We start from the raw sequence: 23543 nt of genomic DNA, 5'->3' as shown, positions 1-23543 counted from the left end.
TCACCCTAGGTAAACCTTTATTATCTGGCTGGTGTTGGTACACGTGTCGTTACAGGTGTAGAGACGTGACGGAGGGGCGAGCGGCGCTGAGCGCGTGGTGCCCTGAGCAGGAGAGGGGAGAAGGGGCTGCCATCCTGGCTGGCTCCTTCAGCCTCGTGCTCCCCTGGGACCTCTCACCCCTGCCCGCTCCCCAGCCCACAGGTGCTGCAGCCCCTAGTGCGGAAGTGCCCCAGGTGCACGTGAAGGTGGGAAGCAGGGTGTCGGCACAGCTGTGGAGCTGTCCCCAGGGAGGTGACACCAAGCAGGGCCTGCGGTGGGCAGAGGGGCTTCCTCACAGGGAGCCATGGGAACCACTGACAGATGCTGCCTGTGGGATGCCTGGCTGGGCTACACGGTCCTGCTCAGCCACTGACCCACACTGTGCCCCAGGCCTGAGGGCGCAGCTGTGCCACCCAGGGACACAGGAGTGCTGCCCGCAGGGTACACAATTCCTGGAGAACAAATAACTTAACAGGCTGGAGCGCAGGGGGCAAGCCAAGCCAGGAGCATCCCCAGCAGTGCCTGCCTGGCCCTGCTCATGGGGTCAGCCCGCAGCTGGCCGGGGCAGAGGCAGCTCTGGCAAGGCAGAGGCAGGGGACTGCCTGGGTGTCAGAGTTCCCCCTGTCCTCAGTGCCAGACCTGTGGCCCTGCCAGACCCTCCTGGGGCAGACAGCTCCCCTGCCCACTGGCAGCCCTGGCAGCAAGGACAGTGGGGGGGTGGGCAGGGCAGGCTCTAGCACTCTTTCTGCCGCATGCGCAACTCGTGGCGACGCAGGTGGTTGTAGAGGGACTGCACGTAGGTGAAGACGCACTTGGCGTCTGGCTTCTTCCCCATGATCATCATGTCTTCGACCTCCACCAGCGGCACGCAGTCCACCAGCGTCCTGCAGAGGTGAAACCCTCAGGCAAGCTGCCCTGCGTGGGGTCTGGGATGGAACCCCACACTGCCCAGGGCCTGCTGGCATTGGGCACTGCTGCCCTCAGCCCCACGTGGCTCCTGCCTGCCCTCTGGTACCCCCGGTCCTGCCGCTCCTGGCGCTGGGAAGATTATGTGTTGCCTGCCCTGGAGGCTGCCTGTCCTGGGGGGTTTGCCCACCTGCCTGCACCCCTTGCCCCCCCGGTGCTCTCTGCCCCAGCTCTTGGTGGTAGTAGTCACGCCCTGCTCAGGCTGTGCCCACCCCTCTCCTCCTCCAGCGGCTGCTGGTGCCCCCTAGGGAGAGCCCTGCTTGCCTGCACATATCTCTGCAGCCTCAAGCCCCACCGGCTGGTCCAGGGAAAGCAGGGATGGGGGGCGGATCTCTGTCACAAGCTGTCCTTCACTCCTGCTTCAAGCCTTGGCCCTGCTCCTCTGCCTCCTGCCAGTCCGGCTCCCAGCTTTGCCCCAGACTAGAGCTCCGGGCTGCCTGCCCCAGGCCCAGCACTACTGGGGTGGGCACTGCCCTGCTTCAGTGAGTTCAACCTGGTCTGTGCCTACTGCCTCCTCTCCCAGCTCCAGCATGGTGTAGGGGTCTGTGCAGGACCCTGCTCCAGCAGCTACCAGCCTTGGGGGGCCATGGCAGATCAGCCATGGCTGTGCCCCAATCCCCACAGCCTCGGGACTCTACCACTGCTCCTCTGCTGGGGTGCCCACCCTGTCCTCACCACCCATCCAGCTCCCTGGGCCGCTTTGTTCCCAAACTGGGGCTCCCTGGGTGCTCAGGGCAGTTGACAACACGATTATGGGTCACTATGACAACCTAAGGAGTTGTATATACTACCTAAGGAGTCTTTCTGCTGTGCCTTTTGCAATCGGACACGTCTATCTCAGCCACCAGCGTGCTTGCAACAAATGTGGATGGAGCCTTTCCCAAATCTTTGTTCGTGAAGCCTAGCCATGATGATGACAACCAGGCAGGGCATGGAGGTGATCTAGCCACCTCCATCCTCTAGTCTTTTTTCTGGGGGAGTAGGTGTGGGAGAGGTGGGGGGGTGAGCAGAGAAGCAACCCTGCCACTGCTGCAACCCCTGTCCTGGCCCTGCCCAGGCCCCTGCATCCCTGCCAGGCATTGTTCCCTTATGGGAACTGATGGTGCTGGAGCACCCCGGCTGCTGCTGCTGCTGGGGAAAGGGCTGTGCCAGCACTGGGGGCTGAGCTGGCATGAACTGGCAGCCCCCGCTGCTGCCATGGCTGGCTCAGTTGCTCCGGCCCTGGGCCACCCTCCAGCAGGGCTCTGCTGCAAGGATGCACAAGGAGGGTCCAAATCCCATGCTGCCACCCACCACCACAACACCCTCATCTCTGTCCCCCCCTCCCCCTGCTGTAGCCCCACGGTGTGCCTTGACCCTCCAGAACAGCCCCCTCCCTCCCCCCCTCTCTGAGGACAGACCCCCAGCTGCTGCCAGCCCCTGGGGAGCACTAGGGCCCAGGAGATCCCCACCCCAGTCCCCACAGTCCCAGCCTTCCCATGGTGCCTTTGCTACGATGGTCAGTGGGCTCTGAGCCCATGACCTGGCTGGCACCAGCCCCACCTCATGATTTGGCCACCATGGGGATGGGGGGCCCCACTCAGGGCCTTGGAAAAGCCCCTGCCTGGCTCCGGGGGTGATGGTGGAGTAATGGCAGTACACAGAGAGCAGCTCTGCCCTTATAAAGCCATTGTTTGGGCTGCAGTGTGCCAGTGCTGTGCAGAGCCAGGGGAGCCATGGCTCTAGCACCAGACAGGATGCTCCGAGACAGGCACAAACACTGCAGGATAAGGCAGGACCTGAGCCTTGAGTCACACTTTCCAGACTCCTGCTCCTGCCCATATATGAGCAGGCAGCACCTTGGGGCTGGGCATATGCACACTGGGGCAGGGAAAGGAGGCAGCAAGTGCAAGCAGTAATGCTGCAGCAGCCCGGGGGGGTCACCCACATTCAGGCGGCATCACTCAGAGCACAGAGCGGAGTCCCCAGCAGTTCATCCTTGGATCAGGCTCAGCCAGGGGAGGGATCTGTTCTCACTATTGCCCTCCCCAGAGCTGGAGAGTCAAGATCCCTATAGCGTGACACAGTCCCCACTGCCCAACCCCCCATGGGTTCTATTCCAGAAGGCCCAAGGACAGTCTGCCTCTGCCCATCTGCCAGCTGCCTCTGCCCATCTCCTGGCTGCAGTGGGGCCCTGCCTGGCACCACCGGGACTTGCCCCTTGCCCACTGGCATCCCCCAGCCTTGTCCCCAGCCGCGACAGCTGCTTCCCAGCCGAGCCCTGGTGGTGGTGGGGCACGGGCAGATACTTGGAGGGGAAGGTTCTCACCATTGGTCCTTGGGGGGGGTGACAATGGGCTACGACTTTTTGGTTTTTACCAGCCCCTTCTGGACCAGGCAGCGATAGAATTCCTGAATGTATGTGTACACACACTTCCAATCTGGCTCGCGCATCCGGACCATGTCCTCCACGTCCAGCAACTGTGGACAGTCCGCGTGCTTCCTGGGTGCAGGGAGAGAGAGGGGCAAGCCAGTGACCGCAGCCCAGTCAGGGAGGGGAGGAAGAGAAAACAAGAGACACAGATCAGTGCAGTTCCCATCCCCCCAGAAGCTGCTCTGCTCTGGCATGCTCCGGGGGTGCGCGATGCAGGGGCAGGAAGGCTCCGGGCACCCCGTGCCAAGGCCATTCAGTGAGACTGGAGAGCACAAGCAAGGGGAGGGGGAAGGGGCAGCAGGTGAGCGGCGTGGAGAGGCGTGAGGTTCAGAGGGAAGGACAGACAGAGGAGGAGGAGGAGGAGGAGGAGGAGGAGGAGGAGGAGGAGGAGGAGGAGGAGGAGGAGGGGGGGGGGGGGGGGGTGGGGGGGGGGGGGAGGAGGAGGAGGAGGAGGAGGAGGAGGAGGAGTGAGGTGTTGTGGTGCGCCAGGTGCTCGGGGAGCGGGTTCCAGAGTGGAGCGACACTCTATATAGCTCCTATATAGACCTGTTGGGAGGATGGCGGGGCAAGCCCAGCCCTCCTGCCCAGCTCCGCTTGGAACCACGCAGCACAGCCCTGGTGCAGGAAGCTCAGGAGAGGACGCTCACAAGAGCTGGAGGAGGAAGGACGAGAGGCCACTTGGCTTCCAGGCCGGAGAGATGATGGCTCTCTCAAGTCCGTGCACTGGTTCCCCAATTAAGGCAAAAAATCCATTACCAGGAGCGCCAAGAGCCAGGCCTGCAGCTCCCTTCTTGCTCCACCAAACAGCACCACGGCACCCAGGGAGCTCATGGGAGCCCCCAGCTCACCCCATGGCCCCGGACACCAGCCGAATGGGACCCCCACCCCTGTCCCTGCCCCCAGGCAGGGTGCTGAAGGAGAGGAATGGAGGGGTGGGAGAGAGACAGAAGGAAGGAGAGAGGGGCTGGCTGCCAGCCCTCCAGCTGGGCGCACTCCCATCTCTCAGCACCCAGGAAAATCAGAAGCAAAAGGGGAAGGGAGGAGACTAGAGAAGCTGCAACGGTGTTTGAGCCCCTATGACTGTGAAAGGAGGTACCTGGCACGGGCAAACCCTGCTACCCACAGGCTGCAGTCCCAAACCCGGCACCTTGGGATGGGATGTACTGCCTGCAGCCAGGTGGGCTTGGGGTCTGCTGCCTTGCTCTGTGCTTGGGAACCCAGACCGCCACGCCCACCCTCTCACCACACAAGACTGGGCTGCACTGGCCTCTCGTGACTCTGCCCAGGCAGCTGCTGCTTTCCCACCCAGCACTCAACCTTGTTGCATGACATGGGGGGAGCAACACATATGGGCACCCACCTCCAGCACCATCACCCCCGTGTGTCCCCCCTCGCCCCAGCAGCGAGCAGAAGAGGCTGCCCCAAGCCGCCCCAAGCTCATATGATGGCATGAGAGGTACATACTCTGCAGAAGAGAAGGCCACCTCAAAGTTGTGGCGGCGGTTCTGGGGTGTCAGCTTACTGTAGTCAAACGCATCAGGGAAGAAGTTGTGGACCAAGGCACAGAAGGCCATGCCGTCACTCCAGCTGGACGAGAAGTTCTGGATGTCCACATGCTGAGAAGGCAAGAGAGTTACCGAGGGACAGAGTGACCAGCCCTGGGATGGGAAGAGGAGGTGGCACCCACCTCGTAGCCCCGGGTCTTGGCTCTGCACCAGTCCAGCAACATCTGCTTGATACTGTTGGCATTGGGCACGCCGAAGCTGGAGGAGCGCTGCACAGTGGTCTGTGATGCTGCGGGGTTTGGTGAGCTATGGCAGGAGACACGGGGTGTTATCCATGGGTGTTAGCTGTGGGGTGTTATCTGCACAGTGTTCACTGCCCCAGCCAGCATGCCCCAGGCCCAGCCTCACCTCCCGCCTTCCTTCTGCAGCTTCTCCATCATGGCCTTGCGTGCCTGTGAGGTTGAGGTCTTGGGCAGGCTCTGAGCCTTCATTAGCTCCTTCTTCTTCTCTGCCTGACGTCGCTCCAGTGCAGCCAGGCTGCTCTGCCTGGAGGCACTCTCATCTTCACGGTCAAAGACGCTGGGAGAGAGACGAACAATGTGAAGGGGGCTCCAGGTGGCCCAGGGAAGGGCAAGCAGTGGCCTCAGCCCATTGCCAGCCCTGGCACTTCAGAATCCTCCATGTCCCTAGGACAGAAGAGAGTGGCTTAAGGTCCCCAGCTGGCAGACATCTTTGTGCCCATGGAAGGACCCATGAGGATCTCTGAACATAGTGAGTATACCCCGAGGACCAGGAGGCTTTGGGGACACTCTCGCACAGGGAAACCGCAAGCAGATGAGTGACAGAGACCGTATGTGCCTGTCCCCGCAGACACCACCACTCACCTGCCGGTCTTCTTGGACGAGGAGCTGTAGGATGATTTGGTTTGAACAAACGTGCTGTTGCCACCTGCAGAGAGAGAGGAAGAAAAGAGGCCCTGGGCAGGAGCTGAGGCAGGTGGGACTTGGCCTGCCTCAGGGCAGTGATGACTCAGCAGCAGTGATGCCCCAGGGTTATACTCTGACAATGCTGCAGGGAAAGGGCAGGGAAAGCTCTTACTGTCTGATCTCTTCACATAACTTGACTCCATGGTTGTGGTACGGGAGGTCTTGGTGCCATCACCTGCAGAGACAAGGCAACAGGAACAGCTGGGCTGGGAGCAGCAGCACCCACAGAGACCCGCTGCTGTCAAGCACCCTCACACCCATGCAGTGGAATGGGTAGAAGTCCCAGGTGGTAGAGGCATGGCAGGCAGAGGGATGACAGAAGGCACGTGCCCCCCAGGCAGAGCAAAGAGGACGGCGCAAAGCAGCAAAGAGCTGGGGCATCCCTCAGCCCCTGCAGCCACTTGGCTTGAGCAACCTAGTGACTGGGAGAACAGCGGTGTAGGGGACAGGAGACAGGCCAAAGACAAGGCCCTGCTACCCCAAGAGAGTGGGGATCAGGTAGAAAGTCACCAGAGCAGATCCATTAATGATCCCCAGGCAAGCTCTGAGCAAGCCAGAAACTCAGCCCTGCACTACAGTGCTGCTCCCAGAACAGTCAGGCCAGACCCAGGACAAACAGCGAGTGGCCGAGAAGCTGTGCTGGCAGAGCACTGGGAAGGATTCTGCATGGCCACTGAAGGGCCAGCACACTGGTCAGTGAGCCCACTGCCCCCCAGCCTGGCCCGTACTAGACTGGACGAGACGCTCAGTCTTGGTGACGGTGCTGCGAGCTGAGCCGTCAGCTGACTGAGTGCTCTGCGTGGTGGTGGTCTCGGTGGCGTGGCCAGCCCTTCCTGCCATAGCCTGGCTCCTAGCCTCCTGCAGCCGCTGGTCTCGCTCCTTCTCCCGCTGGTCTGCAAACAGAGGTGGGAGACAGCATCAGCAGTGAGAGGCAGGGTGGTGGACACAATCCACACCACACCAGAGGTCCTATGGCTGCTGTTGTCCCACAACTGGCTCATGAGAAAGTATGATGTCTTCAGCCTGGCACAGTCCAGGGGGCAAGAGAGGACCCAGCACGCAGCCTCCAGCTTCCCTGTGGCTGGACAGCCCCACTCTAGCACTCCACACTGCCTCTGCCACTGCTCCGACCCCAGTGGGAGTCACTGTTCCCCAAGTACCTCGCTTGCGCTGGCGCAGCTCCCGCATGGCATTTCGGATCAGCCGTCGCTCCTCAAAGTCTGTTGTCCGATCCAGCTGCAGGAGGGAGAAGTCAACATCACTCCTCTGCCATCAGCTTGGGGTCCCTTTACTTTCCCCCAGGAGCCCGAGCCAGAGGCAGAGGTACCATCTTATCCAGAACATCCTCATCCTCAATCCTGCTCAGCTCCTCGACATTCAGCTTGCTCCTTCTCTCTACCTCCCTCACTTGCACCTTCTCCATGCCGTTGGGCAGCTCTGGCTCCAGCCTCAGAACCTGGGGCTGCTCCACCACCTCCGGCTCCATCTGCAAGGACAGCACAGTGCAGCTGAGCCTCTGCCAGCTCAGCCACCCCACTACTGCTGGTCAGGGTCCAGGCCCCCACCACCCTAACACCTGCTCAGTGCCACAGGCAGTGAGGACTCCGGAGAGGATGTGCCACATGTGGCATAAGAGCTCTCAGCTGGTGGGACACTGCAGGCATCTGCAGTGCCCAAGGCAGGCAGGGCGTCACAACATCCCCCTGTGGCACCCACTGCCCCTGGAGGGCCCAGCAGTCCCTGACCTCCTCCCAGTCTGGCTGCCAAAATATCTCCAGATACTCCCTGTTCCCTGTCAGGAGGTGGCCGGGCCCCCAAGCAGGCAGGGGCTGCCTGGGGTTACAGGCTGGGCAGTGCCTGGTGCCCAGCAGCAGGCAAGGTGCTGGCAAGGCCAGTAAGTGCCGTTAGCAGCACAAGGGATTTCCATGGAATTAAGGGACTTAGTGGAGAGAAGAGCTTGTGCAGGAGATCAAGAGCCTCCCCCGTATCCCTGCCAGGATCCAGGCCAGCTGGGCCCCTGCCTGAACACAGCCAGGACGCCAAGTCCCTTTCAGCATGACCCCCCAGCAATGCACAGCGGGCAGCGGGCCAGGCCCGGAATAGGGCACAGAGGCAGCAGGGATGCTGGAATTGGCCTGGAGCAGACATGCACACACCTGGCTCAATCCTGCATCCTGCAGCCCAGCACCTGGCCCATGGCAAAGCCATCGGCAGGAGCTGACACTGGCCACATGCACCCATGCCACCACCTGTGCCAGGCACTGCGGCAGGGGCAGGACAGCTGCCTGTGGCCGCCCGCCTGGCACGCCAGCAATGCAGGCGCTGCAGCCGTGCCACAGTGAGCCCTAGGGGTGGTAGATCCTCATGGTGCCGTGTCCCTGTGCACCACAGCCACAGTTCCATCTCATGCCTGGGCTCCAGACACCCCTAGGAGCCCCAGGGGCCGGTGCCCCCTCCCACCCCTTGCCGTGGGGCAGGGCTGCCCACACTCACGCTGCTGTTGGTCCGGGAGAGGTGCAGGGCCGATTGTTGGCGCGTGCTGGAGAAAGTGGGTGGATGGGCCACAGGGCCGCTGGGTTCCTCGGTGCCCTCAAAGTGGGCGCAAGGGTCCTGTGCTTCCAGAAAGAGGGTGCTGATGTCCTCCCCAGGGGGCTCCTGCAGCCCTGGTGCCAGCAGGTCGAGGCAGCGCCCCAGGCGCCCTAGCTCTGCCCGCAGCTCCAGGTGCTCCTGCTCCAGTGTCTGCAGTGCCTGCACCAACGCCTGCACCCACTGCAGCGCCCACTGCAGCTGCCCCTCTGCCACCCCCCGGAACGCTGCCAGTTCCCGACGCAGCTCAGCCAGCTTGGCTGTCCCGGCCTGTGCCAGCCCCTCCAAGCTGACCCCCAGCATGGTGGCGGTGCAGGCACTGCAGTGAGCCTCGCTCAGCTGTCTGTTGCCCTTTATAGGGGCGCAGGGCACCCCCCCAGCTGGAGGCCAGCCCACTCCCTGCCTGTGGGCTATTCTGGTCCCAGCAGCCGGGGGTCCCGCACAGGGGTGCTGAGCCAGGCGACACACTTGGCAGTGTGTCCGGCTTTGGGACCAGGTGGCTTGGCAAGGGGAGCTCTGCAAGTGGCCCCCCTGCCCTGGTGGCTGCCAGGGCCAGATACCAGCCTGGAGGCTGTGGGACACAGCAGGGGGAACCAGTCCCAACCACTGCTGTGCTGGTTGAGTGACAGGGCCAACCACTGCTGTGCCCTTTCATCCGAGTGCCCTCCCACTCTGAGCCAGCATCACCCACAGCACACCGACACCTCCAGCCCCAGACTGGCACTGGTGCAAGGGCCTCAGCCACAGCCAGGATTTTTAGAGGTCTCCATAACCCCATGCAGCCTAATGCCTGCGCCACGGGGGGTCCCTGCACGATGGGCATAGGCAGCACCCCACCAGCGAGAGGACACACTGCAGTGGCTACTGCCCCCAGGTCCCTGCAGCCCGCTGGTCCCTCCAACCGAGCCCTACCTGGCAGGGCTGCCAGCACTGCTACCTTCTCCTCCTCCTCCTCCTCCTCTCTGCCTACTGGGAGCACACCTGGCGGCTGCATCTCCCACCAAGCAGCTGATGGGTCTCAGGCCCCCCACCCCTCCAGGCAGCCCCACTAATACCTTAATGAGAGCTGACAGGTGCTCAGGCCAAGTCCGCCCAAGCGCATTAGCATGGGGAAGTGACCCCGCTGCAGGCAGTGAGCTGCCCATAGGTAGGACCTGCCAGCAGGTGTGGGCAGCACCTGAGGGCAACCCTGCCAGGCTGTGGGCACTGCCTGCCTCATGCTGAGGAGGACTGAGCTGAGGACGGGGTGAGCCAGTGGTGTCGCAGCCACCAGCGTGCCATAGGCCACTGGCAGTACCATGGGCCACTGGCAGCGCTGTTCCTGCAGAGGCAGCCAGGCGCACGCGGGGCCATGAGTGAGGCAGAGCTGTATTTGACATCCCAGCTCCTGCCAAGGCGGCGCGTGGGTGCCTCACATTACCCTAGATGGGCAGGAGCAGACAAAAGCACTTGAAGGGCTGCACTCACGGCTGCCTCCTGTGTGCACCCAGCCCCAGAGTGGCCACAGCCCACTCTCCCCCCAAAACACTGCAGAGTGGTTGTTTTTTCAGGTTTTTTTCTAGTCACACCCAAGAATCCCTCCTGGGCCAGGTGGACTGGGACTGCCATGCCACTCTCCACTCAGGATTGTGGAGCACAGGAGCAAGCAAGACCCCAACTCACAGCTCCAGGGTAGGTTAGAGGTCTTCAGGGAGCCCCACCCCAAGGCAGGCTCCCCAGGCCATGGCCAAGGTCCATCCCCAGGAGGAAAACCAGGAGTGGGCAGCAATGGGTTTTTCCCTGAGTTGCTGCCACCCTTAAAGGTGTTTAAAACAGACGGAGACCCAAAAAAGACTCCCAGCTCACTTTGCTCCCCCTCCCCAACTGTGGGTACATGGTGGCACAGTCCAGAGTGCAGGAGACTCATGTGGGGCTGTGCAACCACACACAAAGCCAAGGGTCTCTTGATGGAAAAAAAAACCCAACCAAAACAAAACAAAAGCACCAATCAAAACCAGCCGGAGCCCCCAAGAACATGCTGCCACCCTGCTGGTCCCTGGTCCCCACCCCAAGCCCCAGAGCTGTCAGGTGATGCCCAGGTGGAACACGGCCCCGCAGCACCAAGGCCCCCTGGGCACTTACCTTGGTGACATTGCTGCTGACACTGCTGATGTTGCAGATACTGCTGACACTGCTGGGAATGGTGGTGATGCGGATGGGGGTGCTCCGCAGCCCCAGGGTCACCTCTACAAGGGGAGGAAGAAGCATGTGGGGTCTGCCCCAGCCTGGAAGGCTCAGCTCCATGGCTGGGGATTGGCTCCAGCTGGGCAGCTCTGCTGCCCCACACATCCTGCCCTGACAGCAAGCACGAAGCTCTGGCACAGGGAAAGAGCTCTGGGGACAGGCAAGGGATGGGAAACCAGCCCCCCCTCACAACCCTGGCTTATCCTCCTCCCAAGGAAGGGCACTTTCCACAGTGCTCCAGCTGGATCCAAGACCCCCTGGATGGCCACAGGAGCATCCCGAGCCAGCCACGTCTGCAGGCAAGCAGGGTTGGGGCAGAGCTGGAGAAAACGCAGCACAGCAGTGGAACAGGACACACCAGGACAGCGGGGGCTCCCCTGAGCCAGCAGTTCAGTGGGGACAGAGGATGGGGCAGGGCTGTGGGGGCAGGGCAGGGATTTGGGAATGAGCCCGAGCACAGACATATCAGGACAGTAGGGCTGGGGACAGGCTGCAGGACCAGGTGGTCTCTCTGGACTGAGATGCCCTGAGCAGGCTGAGTGTGCCTGCCAAGGAGTGACGGCTGCCAGGCAAGCTCTGATCTTCTGGCAACACCCGTATTCAGCCTCTGGGCTGTCAGCAGCTGCTGCTGCCCATCAGCACCAGCCTGGCCTAGCACTGCCCGCCTGCCTCCACCTGTGCCTCCACCTGCCCATTAGTGCCCACCATCCTTCAGTGCCTGGCTGTCCACTGGCACCCACCTGCACCACTGCCAAGCTGTGCACATAGTCCCATCGGGAGCATGGTCCCGCAGTGCTTATGGCCCTGCTGGCACCCATTCCACTGTGGTACCCACTTTCCTGACAGATGCCCACCTTTCCCAGTCCCACCTCCCTGAGTGACGCCCACCATGCCCATCACTCCTACAGCGTCTAGCCTCCCGGCACATGCCAGCTGCCCACTTGACCTGTCCTGCTCGCCCCATACCCCATCAGTGCCCACCTGCCCGCTGGCTGCTGGGGGCGGCCGTGATGCGGGGCGCGAGGGGCTGCACACGCCCATCCTTGATCTCGATGGTGAAGAAGGTCTTCATGGCGTCGAGGTGGCGGCCGGCGGGGCGCGGAGCCGGGCGCTGCTCTGCGCCGCCGCTGCCCCGCGCGTTTTGAGCGGGCGCCGGCGGGGCCGTGCGGGGCCCCCGCTGCCATTGGGCGGCCCCGGCCCCGGTCCCGGCCCCGGCCCGCCCCCCCGCACCGCCCGCCCCCGCCGGCCCAAACCGCTGCGCGCGCTCCCGCACCGAGCCGGCGGCGGAGGGCGGCGGGAGTCCGGCGGAGCGTGGCGCTGCGGGGATGGGCGCGGGGTCACCGGGCTGCAGCCGCCCGCGGGTGACCCCACCGGGACTGCGACCCCTGCTTGGTCCCGCACAGTGCCTGCAGCCCTACGGAGTGCCCCCTGCGATGCACGCTGCCCCCCCATCCTGCGGTGCCTGCTGCGATGCATGCTGCCCCCACCCCAGGGTGCCAAACCGTGCATGCAGCCCCCCAGCTTGCCCACGCGATGCACAACACCCCTGACCATGCATGCAGCTCTCCACAGTGCCCACAAGATGCATTACTGCCCCAAAGAGACCCCACTACACATGCATCACCCCCCCGAGATGACTGCAGCCCCTCAAAGTCTCTGCCCCCTCTCCCCACTCCTGCCAGGGCCAGGTGCTTGCGGACATGGATGGGAGGGAGGGAAGGAGGGATGCTGGGCAGGGAGCAAAAGAGCAAGTGGGTGGCCAGCAGCATCCTGCAGCGTCCCGGTACTTTGGAGTTCCATGTCTGCCGAGGCTTCGCCAGGAATCTCCTGCCAGCGGGAAGCAGAGAACAGAGGCAGGCACCACTGAGATCTTACCCGTGGGGCCAGCTGGGCACGAAGAGGAGGGCACCTGCTCCCACTGGTGAGTGTTCAGGCGAGCTGGGGTCCCTACGAGATCTTGGGTGGACACTGGCGCTTGGGAAGAGACAGCACAGATAGGCAAGGAACAGGACAAAGGGAGCAGAGAGTGAGCACAGCACAGGGTGCTGCTGCCATCCCCACAGTACAGCACCCTGGAGTACCCCTCCCTGTCACGCCATACTCCCCAGTGCATAGTGCCAAAATCTGCCAGCACCTGTAGGCTGCCCCACACGCCAGGCATGGGCTCTGCCCTGTAGCGCCAAACTACACTGCAGAGGACGGCAGGATCTGTGCCCAGCAAGGCAGTGGGGGATACCTGGGGTCTGTGCCAAAAGGTCGGGATGACCCCTATCCCTGCCAGGCCCTAGCATTGTCTCTGGAGGGGAGGGTGAGGGAGCTGGGTGGCTCAGCCTTCGAGGGTGCAGGCAGGGTTCTGCCCTGGGGCTGGAGTCAGTGATGTCCATGGAGCTGGGGGTGGGAGGTGAGCTCAGCCTCTCCTCAGAACCCAGGTTTGAGTCCCCTGTGATGCAAGGGGGGGCAGGTCCTGCACACTTCCCTGCACCCTGGGCTGTGCCATGTTGCAGCCTAGCATCTTCCCAGGGTTTCTGCCTTCCCAGGAGCCAGCAGTCCCCAGGGGAGCCTCAGAGGGAGGGGATCTCCGCCTGCAAGGGCAGCTCCAAGAGGAAACCCTGACCCTGGGAGCAGAGAACTGCTTTTTGGGTTTTCTGTTTCCTCCTGGCACAGCCATGGGGATGGTTTTCCCAGCAGTAGGAATAGGGCTGGCCACCGGAATCCCCCAGGGCTGCAGGGAGGCCCCAGAGGGTGCTATGGCCGGGTGAGGGAAGGGGTGGTCAGAGCCAGCCACGCATTGCTCTCAGCCTTATTGGGACAAGGAATGCAAAAGGCCGGGGTTTGCTGCTGCACCGATTCCCTTTCATGGCCCTGTGGCCACCTTGCCAGAGAGGGGGCCTGGTAAACAGCACGCCTGGAACCCAGCTCCCTGGCCAGAGTGGGCACCACCACCACTTGGCTGGGCAGAATCAGCCGAGGGGTGGCCCTTGGCCTGGCCATGTCCTGCACTCACATTCCTGCTCCAGCATGCGTGGGCTGGAGTCACATCGCCAGGGCTGCCTGGGATGTGCATGCTGCAGGGCAGGGGAGAAGGGGGTGGGGGGCTCTGGGGCAGCACTGCCCCCCTGGCAGGGGGCCACAGCCCTCATGTCTCCTCCCCATCCCTCTCAAAGGCTGCACTTACCCACTGGTGGCCTCCCGTGTCTCCCATCTGGCCCCAGTGCCTGGCAGCGCACCCCAACATGGAGCTGTGGGAGGAGAGGGGCAGAGCGCTCAGCTGAGGGTTGCATGCACTCCCCCTATTAAGCTGCCTTCACACACAGACCAGCAGCCCTGGGCAAGGAGGACAGTGGCGGCTGCTACCATTTCTGTACCTGGCTGGCAGCACCAGGCTGGCCCAGGGGTGGCTGCTCCCCTCTAGGGCTTTGCCTCCTGCTGGGCTCCGCAGCAGTGGCTGGGCTGTCCAGGCTCCCTGCCTTCCAGGCTGCCTGTTGCTGCCCCTGGGGCTGGCCCTGCTCCAGCTCCTCAACACCATCCTCAGGCTCCGGATTGGGCTCTGGGGCCGGCTGCAGCTCCAGAAGCACAAGGGTCCCCGACACCACTTCTGTGAGTAAAAAAAGAGGCTCTGCTCAGAGAAGCCTGAAGCTGCCTGCAGTGCATCCCTGCTCCTGCAGTCCCTCCAGGCACCTGGCTCCCCTGCCCACCATTTGGGAGATGTGCCCTCCACTGTTCTGTAGCTGGCTAGGCACAGCTCTGGCCTCGGGCATGCACCCAGACAGGGCTTTGCCATGGGCATCTGTGGGGACTCACCCTGGACACTGGGTTTCTGGGGGTCTCCCGCCTGCTGGCTGCACAGCTCCTGCATCCTGGCTGGGACATGCTCCTGCTCCACCATGTCCTCTCGCTCATGGTCCTGGGGAGAGCAGGGGGTGAGAGCAGAACCAGCCCTGCTCCAGTCCCTGACTGTGTCCCATCCCTGCCACTCAGCCAGGAACATGCAAGCTGTGGCCTCTTCCCATGCCATCCAGGTCCCTGCCTGCATGTTGCTGGGGATGGACCAGCCAGTCCCGGCACAGGGGTCAGTGCAGGAGGCTGGCAGGGAAACAAGTGTCCCCACATGCTGCTGCCTCCAGTGGGCAGGGAGGGGGACACTGTGTCTACTGAAGCAGGGCCCCAAACCCTGCGCACCTTTGAGGCTCCTGGTATTCCTCTGGAGGTTGATCAGCACCAGGGCACAGAGCAATGAGCTGGCACCTGGGTCCCTCTGAGGCAGCTGCCCCAAGCACACCAGTCTTATCACTGTGGATGCCAGCAGGTGGGAGAAGACAGCTCCTGCCCCATGCCCTCAGCCCAGGCACTCCAGGGCTTCATGATCCAGGGAGCACCCAGTTTCACATTAGCCTGTCTCTGCCCATGGCACCTGCAGCTCTGCTTGGCAAATGATGGGATGTTCTGGGCATAGGTCCACACACAGGTGACAGGTGTGTCCCTGAAACACAGGGGAGCAGGGCCAGGGTGTCCTGGTGTCAGCCAGGGAACAGGGTGCCAGTCCTGGCTGTGCCAGTGCCTCTAGCAGCACTGTGGGCTTCCCTTGCCATGACTCCAGGGTAGGGGGGTAGGACCATACCCTCAGGGGACCCAGGTCCCAAGCCCAGGGATGCAAATGGCCTTGGGTTTGGAGTTATCAGCTGGACAGAGTGAGACAGCCCTGCCAGCTGTTCAGAGATGTCCCAGCACAGCCAGGACTGGGGATAGTGTGCCAGCACATCCGGATGGGGAGGCAGACAGTGCTGAAAGGTGGCACAGGGCCACATACCCTCTGCAGCCTCCTGCTATGGCTCTGGGGCAGGTGGAAGGGGAAGCAGGGTTAGATAGAGGCAGATGGGGGAACTCATGCCTTCCTCCCTGGCTGCAGTTATACCCACTGCTTCTTCCCTTCCCACCCTCACCCTCAAAGGGCAACCCCACAAGGTTGGGTGCAGGGATCTCCTACCACCATGCAGTCCCTGCGGGAATCACCTCTGCTGCACTGAAAACCTCTGCCTGTGCCCATTCCCTCCAGCCCTGCCTACCAGCTCATCCTTTCCCCATCCAGAAAGCCCCCAACTTCACTGCAGAATGAACCCTGGCCCCTCGACGGATGGCAGGAACAGTCATCACAGGATGGGAGCTCAATGTTTCTAGCTGTGCAGGGAGACTGCTGCAGGCAGCTGCCACAAGAGAGGCTGTTGCCTCCAAAGAGCCTTGTCCCCAAGAGCCAGAGCAGGGAGGGGTGTACCACGTGCACCACAGGGGCCCCCAGAACCCTGCCAGGCTGCATCCTTGGCAGAAGCCAAGGGGCACCCAGCCCCAGCCCCAGCTCCAGCTCACCACCGCTGGGGTCATGCTGGCATAGCTCAGCCATGTCCTCCCTCTCCCCTGAGACCCCAGGCCCACCTGCCACAGTTTCCTTGGGCAGGCAAGCACAGCTTACCTGGGGCTCTGTGCTCCGGACACACAGGAGCCCCAGGGAAGGGCAAGGTCTTCAGCAAGGTCCTGTCCCCCATAGCACCATACACACTCACCGCCGAAACTTCAGGCTCCTGGGCAGGGGGCTGCTCCGCAGCCCCCCTGTGCCCACTCTCCTCTAGCTCAGCCAGTGCCGGCAGTTCTGCATCGTCCTGACGGCTGCTCTCCCCTCTCCTGGCTGTGCCCAGGGGCTTGGTGCTGCCCTCACCAAGGCTTTCCCCACTCCCAGTAAGGGCTGGTGTTTCAGCATTGTCCCTCTGGATACTTTTCGCATCCCCAGGCACAGTGCGGGGCTCGTTGCCATCCCTCCGGCTGCTCTGCACATTCCCAGCCAGTGTCGCAGCTGGATGGGAGCAAAGGTACTGTTCAGGAAGGAGCTGCCCACGTCCCAGGCTCTCCAGAGTAGCCACCCCAGAACATGGGAATAGTGCTTCACCTTTGATCTCCTCAGCCCGCAGCTTACGGATGGCAGCTCGGATCACCTTGCGCTCCTCATACTCACCCGCTGCCCGCAGCTGCAAGAGGGAAGGACCCGTGAGAAAGGCAGGGTCAGCCCCAGCACAGGGTCCATCCTGGCATGCAGTCTGCCCCAGCACATGGTCACTCACCAGTTTTGTCAGCTCCTCCACGCTGGTGATTGTTTCGAGCTCCTGGGACAAGGCGGCCAGGGCTGCCTGCTGCTCCTCCTCCAGGTGCTGAGACCTGAGCAGGGCAAGTGCGGCAGCCAGACAGAAGCTGGCGTGGGCACTTGGGAGCAAAGTCCCCTCTTGGGCAGCTGGCAGATCCAAGCAATGGGCCCCAACATGTGCCAACCTGCTCGGAGCCAGGCTGCTCCCACCTTCAAGCTCACCCAAATCCGTGCCAGCCACAGTGAGGCCAGGCACTGCAGCCCCCATCTCCCAGGGCAGAGGCAGTGGGTGACCCCAGCTCCCCACTGGACTCACCGTGGCCAGTTCTCCTTGTCGTCCTGTCTGTGGCTGCCGCGCTCTGGGCGGAAGCGCTTGGATGCCAGCGCCTCCTCGTCCCGCTCCAGCTCCTGCCGCTGCAGCTCCCGGATGGCCGAACGGATGCGGCGCCGCTCAGCCAGGTCCAGCGTGGCCTCGAGCTGCATGCACAGGGCAGGGCTCAGCACCGGCTCTGACCACTGAGCCCCTTTCTCAGCCCTGGTGCCACCCTCTGCCGTGCTGCCATGGGCTGCCCACGCTCCAGACAAAGGAGCTGTCTGTCTGTGGTGCCCACGTGCCCAGTGCATGCTGCCCAACGCTGCCAGGCCCTGTGGGGAGCGGGCATGGCCCCCCCGGGGCAGGATGCTGGGATCAGCTGTGGCAAGGAGGGGCTGCCAGGGTGGCACTGAGACCTCCAGCATGTGAGGGGCAAAGAGATGGGCAAGTGAAATGAACACCCACCAGTGGTCCCTGCAGCCCCCAAGGGTTGGTGTCCTGCAGCTCTGCCCCCTCCCAGTGCCATCAGCTCTGGAACGAGCTCTCCCATTCATGCCAGCCCCTTCAGCAGCTGAGGGACAGCAGAGCCTGTTTTCCTCCCATCCCCATGGTCCCCAGGAGGTGTTGGTTGGGAGGGTCCCACCACTCCACCAAGGGCTCCTCCTAGCCCCCTGCAGCCCTCCCCATCCTCATTCAGTGCTAGAGGATGGCAGGTGGCTCTTGGAGCCAAACTCATAAGTGGGATCTGTCCTAAATCAAAGTCCAGTCCTCTGTGTGTGGGAAGCAGGGCCACAACTCCCCTTCAGATGCCCCCGATGAACATCTCACAGGTGCTCCGGGTGCTCCTTAGCCCACCCAAGGCCAGGACCTGGCACCCAGTGTTGTTTTTCCTCTTTCAGTCCAGCCCTGCTACCAGCCCCAGTGCTTTCAGGAGGCCGTGCATAGCCCCCATCATGATGCTGAAGGGGCAGAAGGCAGCCAGATCTGCAGGGAAAAGCCAGACAGGCCTTGCTATCCTCCCACTGACCCGATGCTGGGAACCTGGGAGGTGATTTCCCATGGAACTCATGAAAAATAAACCCCATGACCCATAGCAGCTGCTGTCAGCATCAAGCCTCAGCACGCTGGGAGCAGCCACGGCTATGCCACAGGACAAGAGCATCAGTCCCCTCCCTTCCTGTGCCACAGGCCACTAACAGGCCACCCATCTGGGCTCTCCAGGTTCTGCTGCAGCAGGGATCCAGGGTTGGTCCCTCAGTTGGACCCAAGCTGAGCCACACGGAGGGCCCCAAACCACCACCTGTACACAGACCCCGCTGCAGAGCCCCTGAGAAGCCATGGGCCTTTGCCCTCCCTGCTCAGAGGCTGAAGACCAGGGAGGGTATTCCTATCCTAATGAAGCCAGCAGGCACAGAACAGGCACAGAGATGCCATGTGCCACCCCAGCAGCAGCCAAAACTGTAGTACTGCAACCCCTCAAGGCCCAACCAGGAACATTATCCTTTCCCAGCTGGTAAGATGCTGGTGGCTGGAACCATCAACTCCCAGGGCAGACCAATGCTGAAAACACACATAACTTCTGGGGGAGCTGCCTGGACCAAGGTTGCTCCCTCCCTCCCACTCCAGCAGCCCCTGCCATGCCAGCTGGCAGTGCCATCCCTTCCAGCTGGAGCCTACAGCCCCCTGGGCTCTTATCCAGAGCAGGCATCTCCACCAGCACAAGGGCTGGGAAGAACAGGAGCCACTGCGCCACCAGGGCAGGGGGTTGTTGGAGAGGAAACCAGCCCCTCCATCCTCACGGGCCTCTCATTTCCCATCTGTCCTGGATGGCTGCTGGCACCCCGGGGATGCTGCTGCAACAGGCACACTACTGCCAGGACAAAGGCACTGAGACACAGCCTCTCCCCAGCTTGTCCAACAGCAATGGTGGCCACCCTGGCCAGCCGGGAAGCTCAGCTCTCTTTGCATGGGGCAGCATCGATGGGCTAGGAAGTGGTGGAACCATGTCCAGTTCCAAACAAGGCACTGGAGGTAGAGCTCCAGGGCAAGGACGGCTCTCCCTCCAGCCATCCAAAGGCTTTGAGGACAGGAAAACAGTCCTCAACCGCACACTGTGTGACCAATGCCCTGGCCCTTCCCTAAATAAGCTGCTGGCAGTGAGTGGCTTGGCCCCAGCAGCTGGGTCAGGGCAATAGGGGAGGTGGTGGGGGTGGGGGAAGAAGGAGGGTGTGCACAGCAGCTGCAGAAGCACAGAGTGCCAGGAAGAGGGGGACACAATGGAATACCAGCCCTGCACACCCTAGTGCAGGGAACACACTGGCACCCATGTGTGCTGCGTGACACCCATCTGCCAGCTCTGGGATCTGCCCTGTCCAGGAGGCTCCAGCTGGGACTTGACCTGCACCCTGCTCTCAAAAAGCTTCTGTCCATGGGACGAATGGCAGCAGGGCAGGAGAAAATGCCTTGTGCCATGTCAGCAGGGAGCTGGGATGAGGCAAATGAGTAGCTTTGGTAGCTCCGTGGCGGGGGAAAGCATGCCAGAAACCACAAGGCTGGGAAGGGACCAAGGGGCCCAGTCCTGCCAGCACAGGCAAGCTCAGGGATCGGCACATGCCAGGGCCCCACAGGCCCTACCCAGCCACCAGCAAATTAATGGTTCTGAGCAAACACCCACCTCAGCACACAGAGAGGCTTTGTGAAAGGGCACTGGCATGGCACCCATGAGCTGCTTCCCCACTGGCGCCCAAAACAGCGGCACTCAGAGCCCTGGCACAGCAGGCATCTCTTCCAGGAGGGCTGCCATTAGCCCTGCTCTCTGGAGTGCCTGAGCACACAGCACTTGGGAAGCTGAAGCCTGGCCACAGGGAAACCTCTCTAGGGACAGTAACTGGCCACACTGAGCACCTTCTGCAGCCCCAAGGTTCACTGTCACCCTTGGAAGGAGCCATGGGGAGCGTGGCTGCCTCTGGGCAGAGGAAAGCAGAAAGGACACTGGGTAACAGATGTGGCAGGGATGCAGTGCTCCTCAGGGTCACCGAAGCCTTTGCCAAAGGCTGCTGGGTGTAGGAAGGGGACCTCATGGCAGTGACCTTCATAGCTCAAGCCTGCCCTGCTTCTGCCCCCAAGGGGCTTTGCATCCTCACTAACTAACCAGACTGAGATTTGGAGGGGCTGGGAGAGGGAAGTATGCCCCAGTCCAAGGTCACCAGACCACAGCCTGGAGGTCAGCACAGCCCCGAGCACTCAAACAACCCCCTGTTTCCAGACATCCACCTAAGGGCCACCCTGCAGCAGCACCCACCCCATCCTCCACAGTTCCCTCCCCAGGCTCCTCCAAGCCCTTAGTCACTTTTATGTTGCCCCACAGGTTGATCCCAACTGGCTTCCCTGGGTGTGGGGTAAAAGTGGGCAGCTGGAGAGGGACCCATGTGGATGCCTACGGCAGGAGTTGGGAGGCAAAGGCTCCCCAGCAGCTCCCAGCCCAGCCAGCACAAGGGTGAGGGGGCTGCAGGGATTGGCTCATGTCCCCTATCCTCCTTCTTTCAGTATCCCTGGGGACATCAGATGCTGCTGCCAAGGTGTCACTTGCTGGGAGAAAGGAGGAGAAGCAAGGCAGAGTGGAGGGCTTGTGAGAGCAGAGGAGCAGGGAGAAAGCGATGGGAAAGGGAGTTTTCCCTTATATGGACTAATCCTCTTCCAGCTGAGTGGAGCCAAAAACATAATCAGAAAAAAAAATTCCTTCCCTGCCTCATGTCAGCCCAGAGCAGGCTTTCCCCAGACTGTGCCGCACAGCACAGGGAGACCTGGGTCACGAGCGGGGTAGTCTCAGAAGGCAAAGGCCCAGTGGGTAAAAGAAAAAGCCCTGGGAGAAGCAGTGTTTGCTGCACCTCCCTAGGCTGGCCGGAGACCCGGCACCCATTACCACTCCTGGGGCTCCATTTCAGCCCGGAGACCCCAGCTGGGACATGGCAGAGCTGTAGCATTGGCAGGATGGGGAGAAACCCAAACCACCCATCCCCACACCTCCGGAGGGGTGATTTGTCGACCCCAACATCATCCCACGAGGAGCAGTGGGCTCCTGAGTCCACGAGCCACGGGTAGGTCTACCTGTCGTCACCCAGAGCTGGCTGAGGGTGGCACAGCAGGAGGCTCGGCCGGGGGCAGCCCCCGTGCCGACCTACGGCACAGCTCCCCCTTCCCGCCGGCATCCCGACTCTTTCCTGTTCCCGCAGATTGGCCTTCCTGGCTGACTCAGTTTCCTGCTGTGACCATTCCCCAGCGCTGGCCCGGGCCACCCCGGCTCAGCCTCCGGGGCAGCTAGCACAGCCCAGCTCCGGGCCGGGGATCCCTGGGGCTCCCCGAAGCCGGCCAGGACGTTGTAGGGGCTTCCCGGGGCACTAGCTCCGGCTGAGCAGGTCGCAGCCCAGAACCCTGAGTTCCGCCTTCGGGACACGCGGGCCCTCCTCCCCCATAGCCCATCGGCCGCGGCAGGGCCCCGCTCCGGCTCTGGCTCCCGGGGCAGTGCCCGGCCGGTGCTCTAGTAGCCGCAGCGCAGGAGGGGATGGGATGCCCGGCCATGCGGGCTGAGCCCGGGAGGTGCGCCTGGCACCGCGCCAGCCCCGGGCAGAGCAGGAGCCCGCACCGGGGGAGCGGGGAGCAAGGAACCTAGCCGGCAGCAGGGAACGGTTTCCCGGGATCGGCCAGTCGAGGAGATGGAGCCGGGATAGGCAGTACGCCCGGGCGCGGTGCGAGCAAAGAGCCAAGCGCGGCGAGAGCGGTGGGACCAGAGTCACCGGGGCAGTGCGAGGGCTGTGCTGGAGCTCACCGGGGTTCAGACCCCGGCCAGAGCGGGCCCCTCCGGGTGCTGCCGCCCGGGACCCCCACCGCTTACAGTCACTCCCAGACACGGGCTCCGGAATGCCCCGGCCGAGCGGCAGACCCACGGCCCGCCTGGTCCCGCTCTGCCCGCGCCTGGGACAGCCTACCCCGGCCCGGGGGGCTCAGGGAGCCGAGGTACCCCCAGGCACGCACCGATCGGCCCCCAAAGTCGCCGCGAGCGCGCACCGTGCCCTGGCCCTCCCGCCGCGGGACTCACCAGCTTCCGCAGCGCTCCCTCGTCCATCCCGAGGAGGCTCTCCTGGGACATCCCGCCCGCCGGGCCCGCGCTGCTGCGGCCGGGGCTCAGCGGCGACCGAGACAACAAAGGGCGTCCGGGGCAGCGCGGCCCCGCGCTTGGCTCGGCTGCGCTCCCGCCCGGCCCCGCTCTGTTGCCTCCCGGTCCGGTTCGGCTCGGCTCCGCTCCGTTCCCGCCCGCGCTCCTGGCAGCGCCGCAGCCGCGCTGCTTCCCACCGCTCCGCCCCGCCCCGCCGCCGTCGGCCCGGCCCCGCCCCGCCGGAGCGGAGGGTCCCGGTGCCCGGCCCGGCCCGGCCCGGCCCAGGCCTGTGTGCGGAGCCGAGCCGCCGTGCCATGCCCCGAGGCTCCGGGCTCCCTCCCGTCCCGGTCTCCACGCCGGTGCCGGGGAACTCGGGTCTGGCCCGCCTGCGGTGGCACACCCGCTACGGATGTATCGCTGCCCGCAGAGCGTCCCCTCGCCCAGCCCGGACCGGCTGCAGTCCGGACGCGGGGACTTCCCGCCCACAGAAGCTGCCGCACCCCTGGCTTGTGGGATGCGGGACAAAGAGTCACCAGCACCTCCTGCCCGGGGGTTCACACCAGGGGGTGCCCCTGCATGCTCTGGAGGGCTATTTGAGCTGCTCCCTGATATCCCACAGGATTAATGCCCAGGGCACCCTCAGAGCCCCCCACCTGCCAGGGGTCCCTGGGGATGTGTTGCCCCACAGTGCTCATTCCAACTCAGAAGGTGCTTGTGGTATCCTTGTCCTCCCATCCCAGATGGCAGTGCCAGGACAGACAAGCCCGGGTGTCGGACTGTCAAGGAGGATCCCATGGAACCCCAAGCTGCAGCCCTGCTCGGCAGAGGACAGGCTTTGTTGCACTTAATCTTTCTGGGCAAAGGCCAGAAGTATTCACTGGAGAGGACTAAGCTCCTGCTGTCACCCAGAGGTGCTGTGGGCTCTGCAAAGCAGACAGCTGCCAGGTGCTGCTCCCTGCCCTGACCAGCAGAGACCAAGGGACTTTTCCCGGAGCAGGTCACAGGGATTCAGTTCACTGCTCCTCTGGGAGTTCCCAGCAACCTGTGGAGATGCATGGGATGGAGCAGGACCACATCATCTCCTGACACAGGAAGGACCCAGAAAGGTGAGAAAGATGGGGTGTGGTGGAGATGCCTTGAAGGTCCAGCAGTTTCCATATTGGGAGTGTTGTTGGTTCAGATATCTCACTCCCCACTGTTTGACAGTGTAGGTCTTCAGCTGTACTGGCGTCC

The 23543-nt window shown here is 63.0% G+C and overlaps 1 protein-coding gene across 3 annotated transcripts; it reads right to left on the bottom strand.

Annotated features, from left to right (window-relative positions):
* On the bottom strand, window positions 1–22410 carry SMTN (smoothelin). Of its 3 annotated transcripts, XM_027670494.1 has the most exons (21): window positions 22254–22406; window positions 17162–17322; window positions 16826–16919; window positions 16654–16732; window positions 16274–16560; window positions 14520–14622; window positions 14084–14313; window positions 13894–13957; window positions 12594–12692; window positions 10617–10720; window positions 8403–8519; window positions 7237–7395; window positions 7070–7145; window positions 6638–6802; window positions 6022–6084; window positions 5808–5871; window positions 5332–5502; window positions 5106–5229; window positions 4883–5034; window positions 3314–3487; window positions 812–923 (listed from the first exon to the last, which is right to left on the bottom strand). In XM_027670494.1, the coding sequence occupies exons 1-20, from the start codon at window positions 22302–22304 to the stop codon at window positions 3343–3345; spliced, it is 2508 nt and encodes an 835-aa protein (XP_027526295.1). In that variant the 5' UTR covers window positions 22305–22406; the 3' UTR covers window positions 812–923; window positions 3314–3342. The 3 variants fall into 3 exon arrangements, with proteins under 3 accessions (XP_027526294.1, XP_027526296.1, XP_027526295.1); XM_027670493.1 differs by lacking the exon at window positions 3314–3487 and having other exon boundaries at window positions 1–923; window positions 22254–22410; XM_027670495.1 differs by lacking the exons at window positions 3314–3487; window positions 8403–8519 and having other exon boundaries at window positions 1–923; window positions 22254–22409.
* Between the last annotated feature and the right edge of the window lie 1133 nt (window positions 22411–23543).

This window comes from Neopelma chrysocephalum, unplaced genomic scaffold (assembly GCF_003984885.1).
Source record: "Neopelma chrysocephalum unplaced genomic scaffold, ASM398488v2 Primary Assembly neopelma1_96873, whole genome shotgun sequence".
Classification (NCBI taxonomy): Eukaryota; Metazoa; Chordata; class Aves; order Passeriformes; family Pipridae; genus Neopelma; species Neopelma chrysocephalum.
The sequence above is the reverse complement of the archived record's forward strand: the minus strand, read 5'-3'. Positions and strand labels throughout refer to the sequence as shown.

Excerpts from the sequence above, each read along its gene's own strand:
- SMTN (XM_027670493.1), bottom strand. The coding sequence starts at position 22,304 with ATGTCCCAGGAGAGCCTCCTCGGGATGGACGAGGGAGCGCTGCGGAAG. Across the intron at positions 14,623-16,273 it reads AGGAGCCTGAAGTTTCGGCG|GACCATGAGCGAGAGGACAT; the intron begins GTGAGTGTGTAT and ends TGCTCTCCCCAG. Across the intron at positions 12,693-13,893 it reads ACACGGGAGGCCACCAGTGG|CGCCAGTGTCCACCCAAGAT; the intron begins GTAAGTGCAGCC and ends TCTCTTCCCAAG.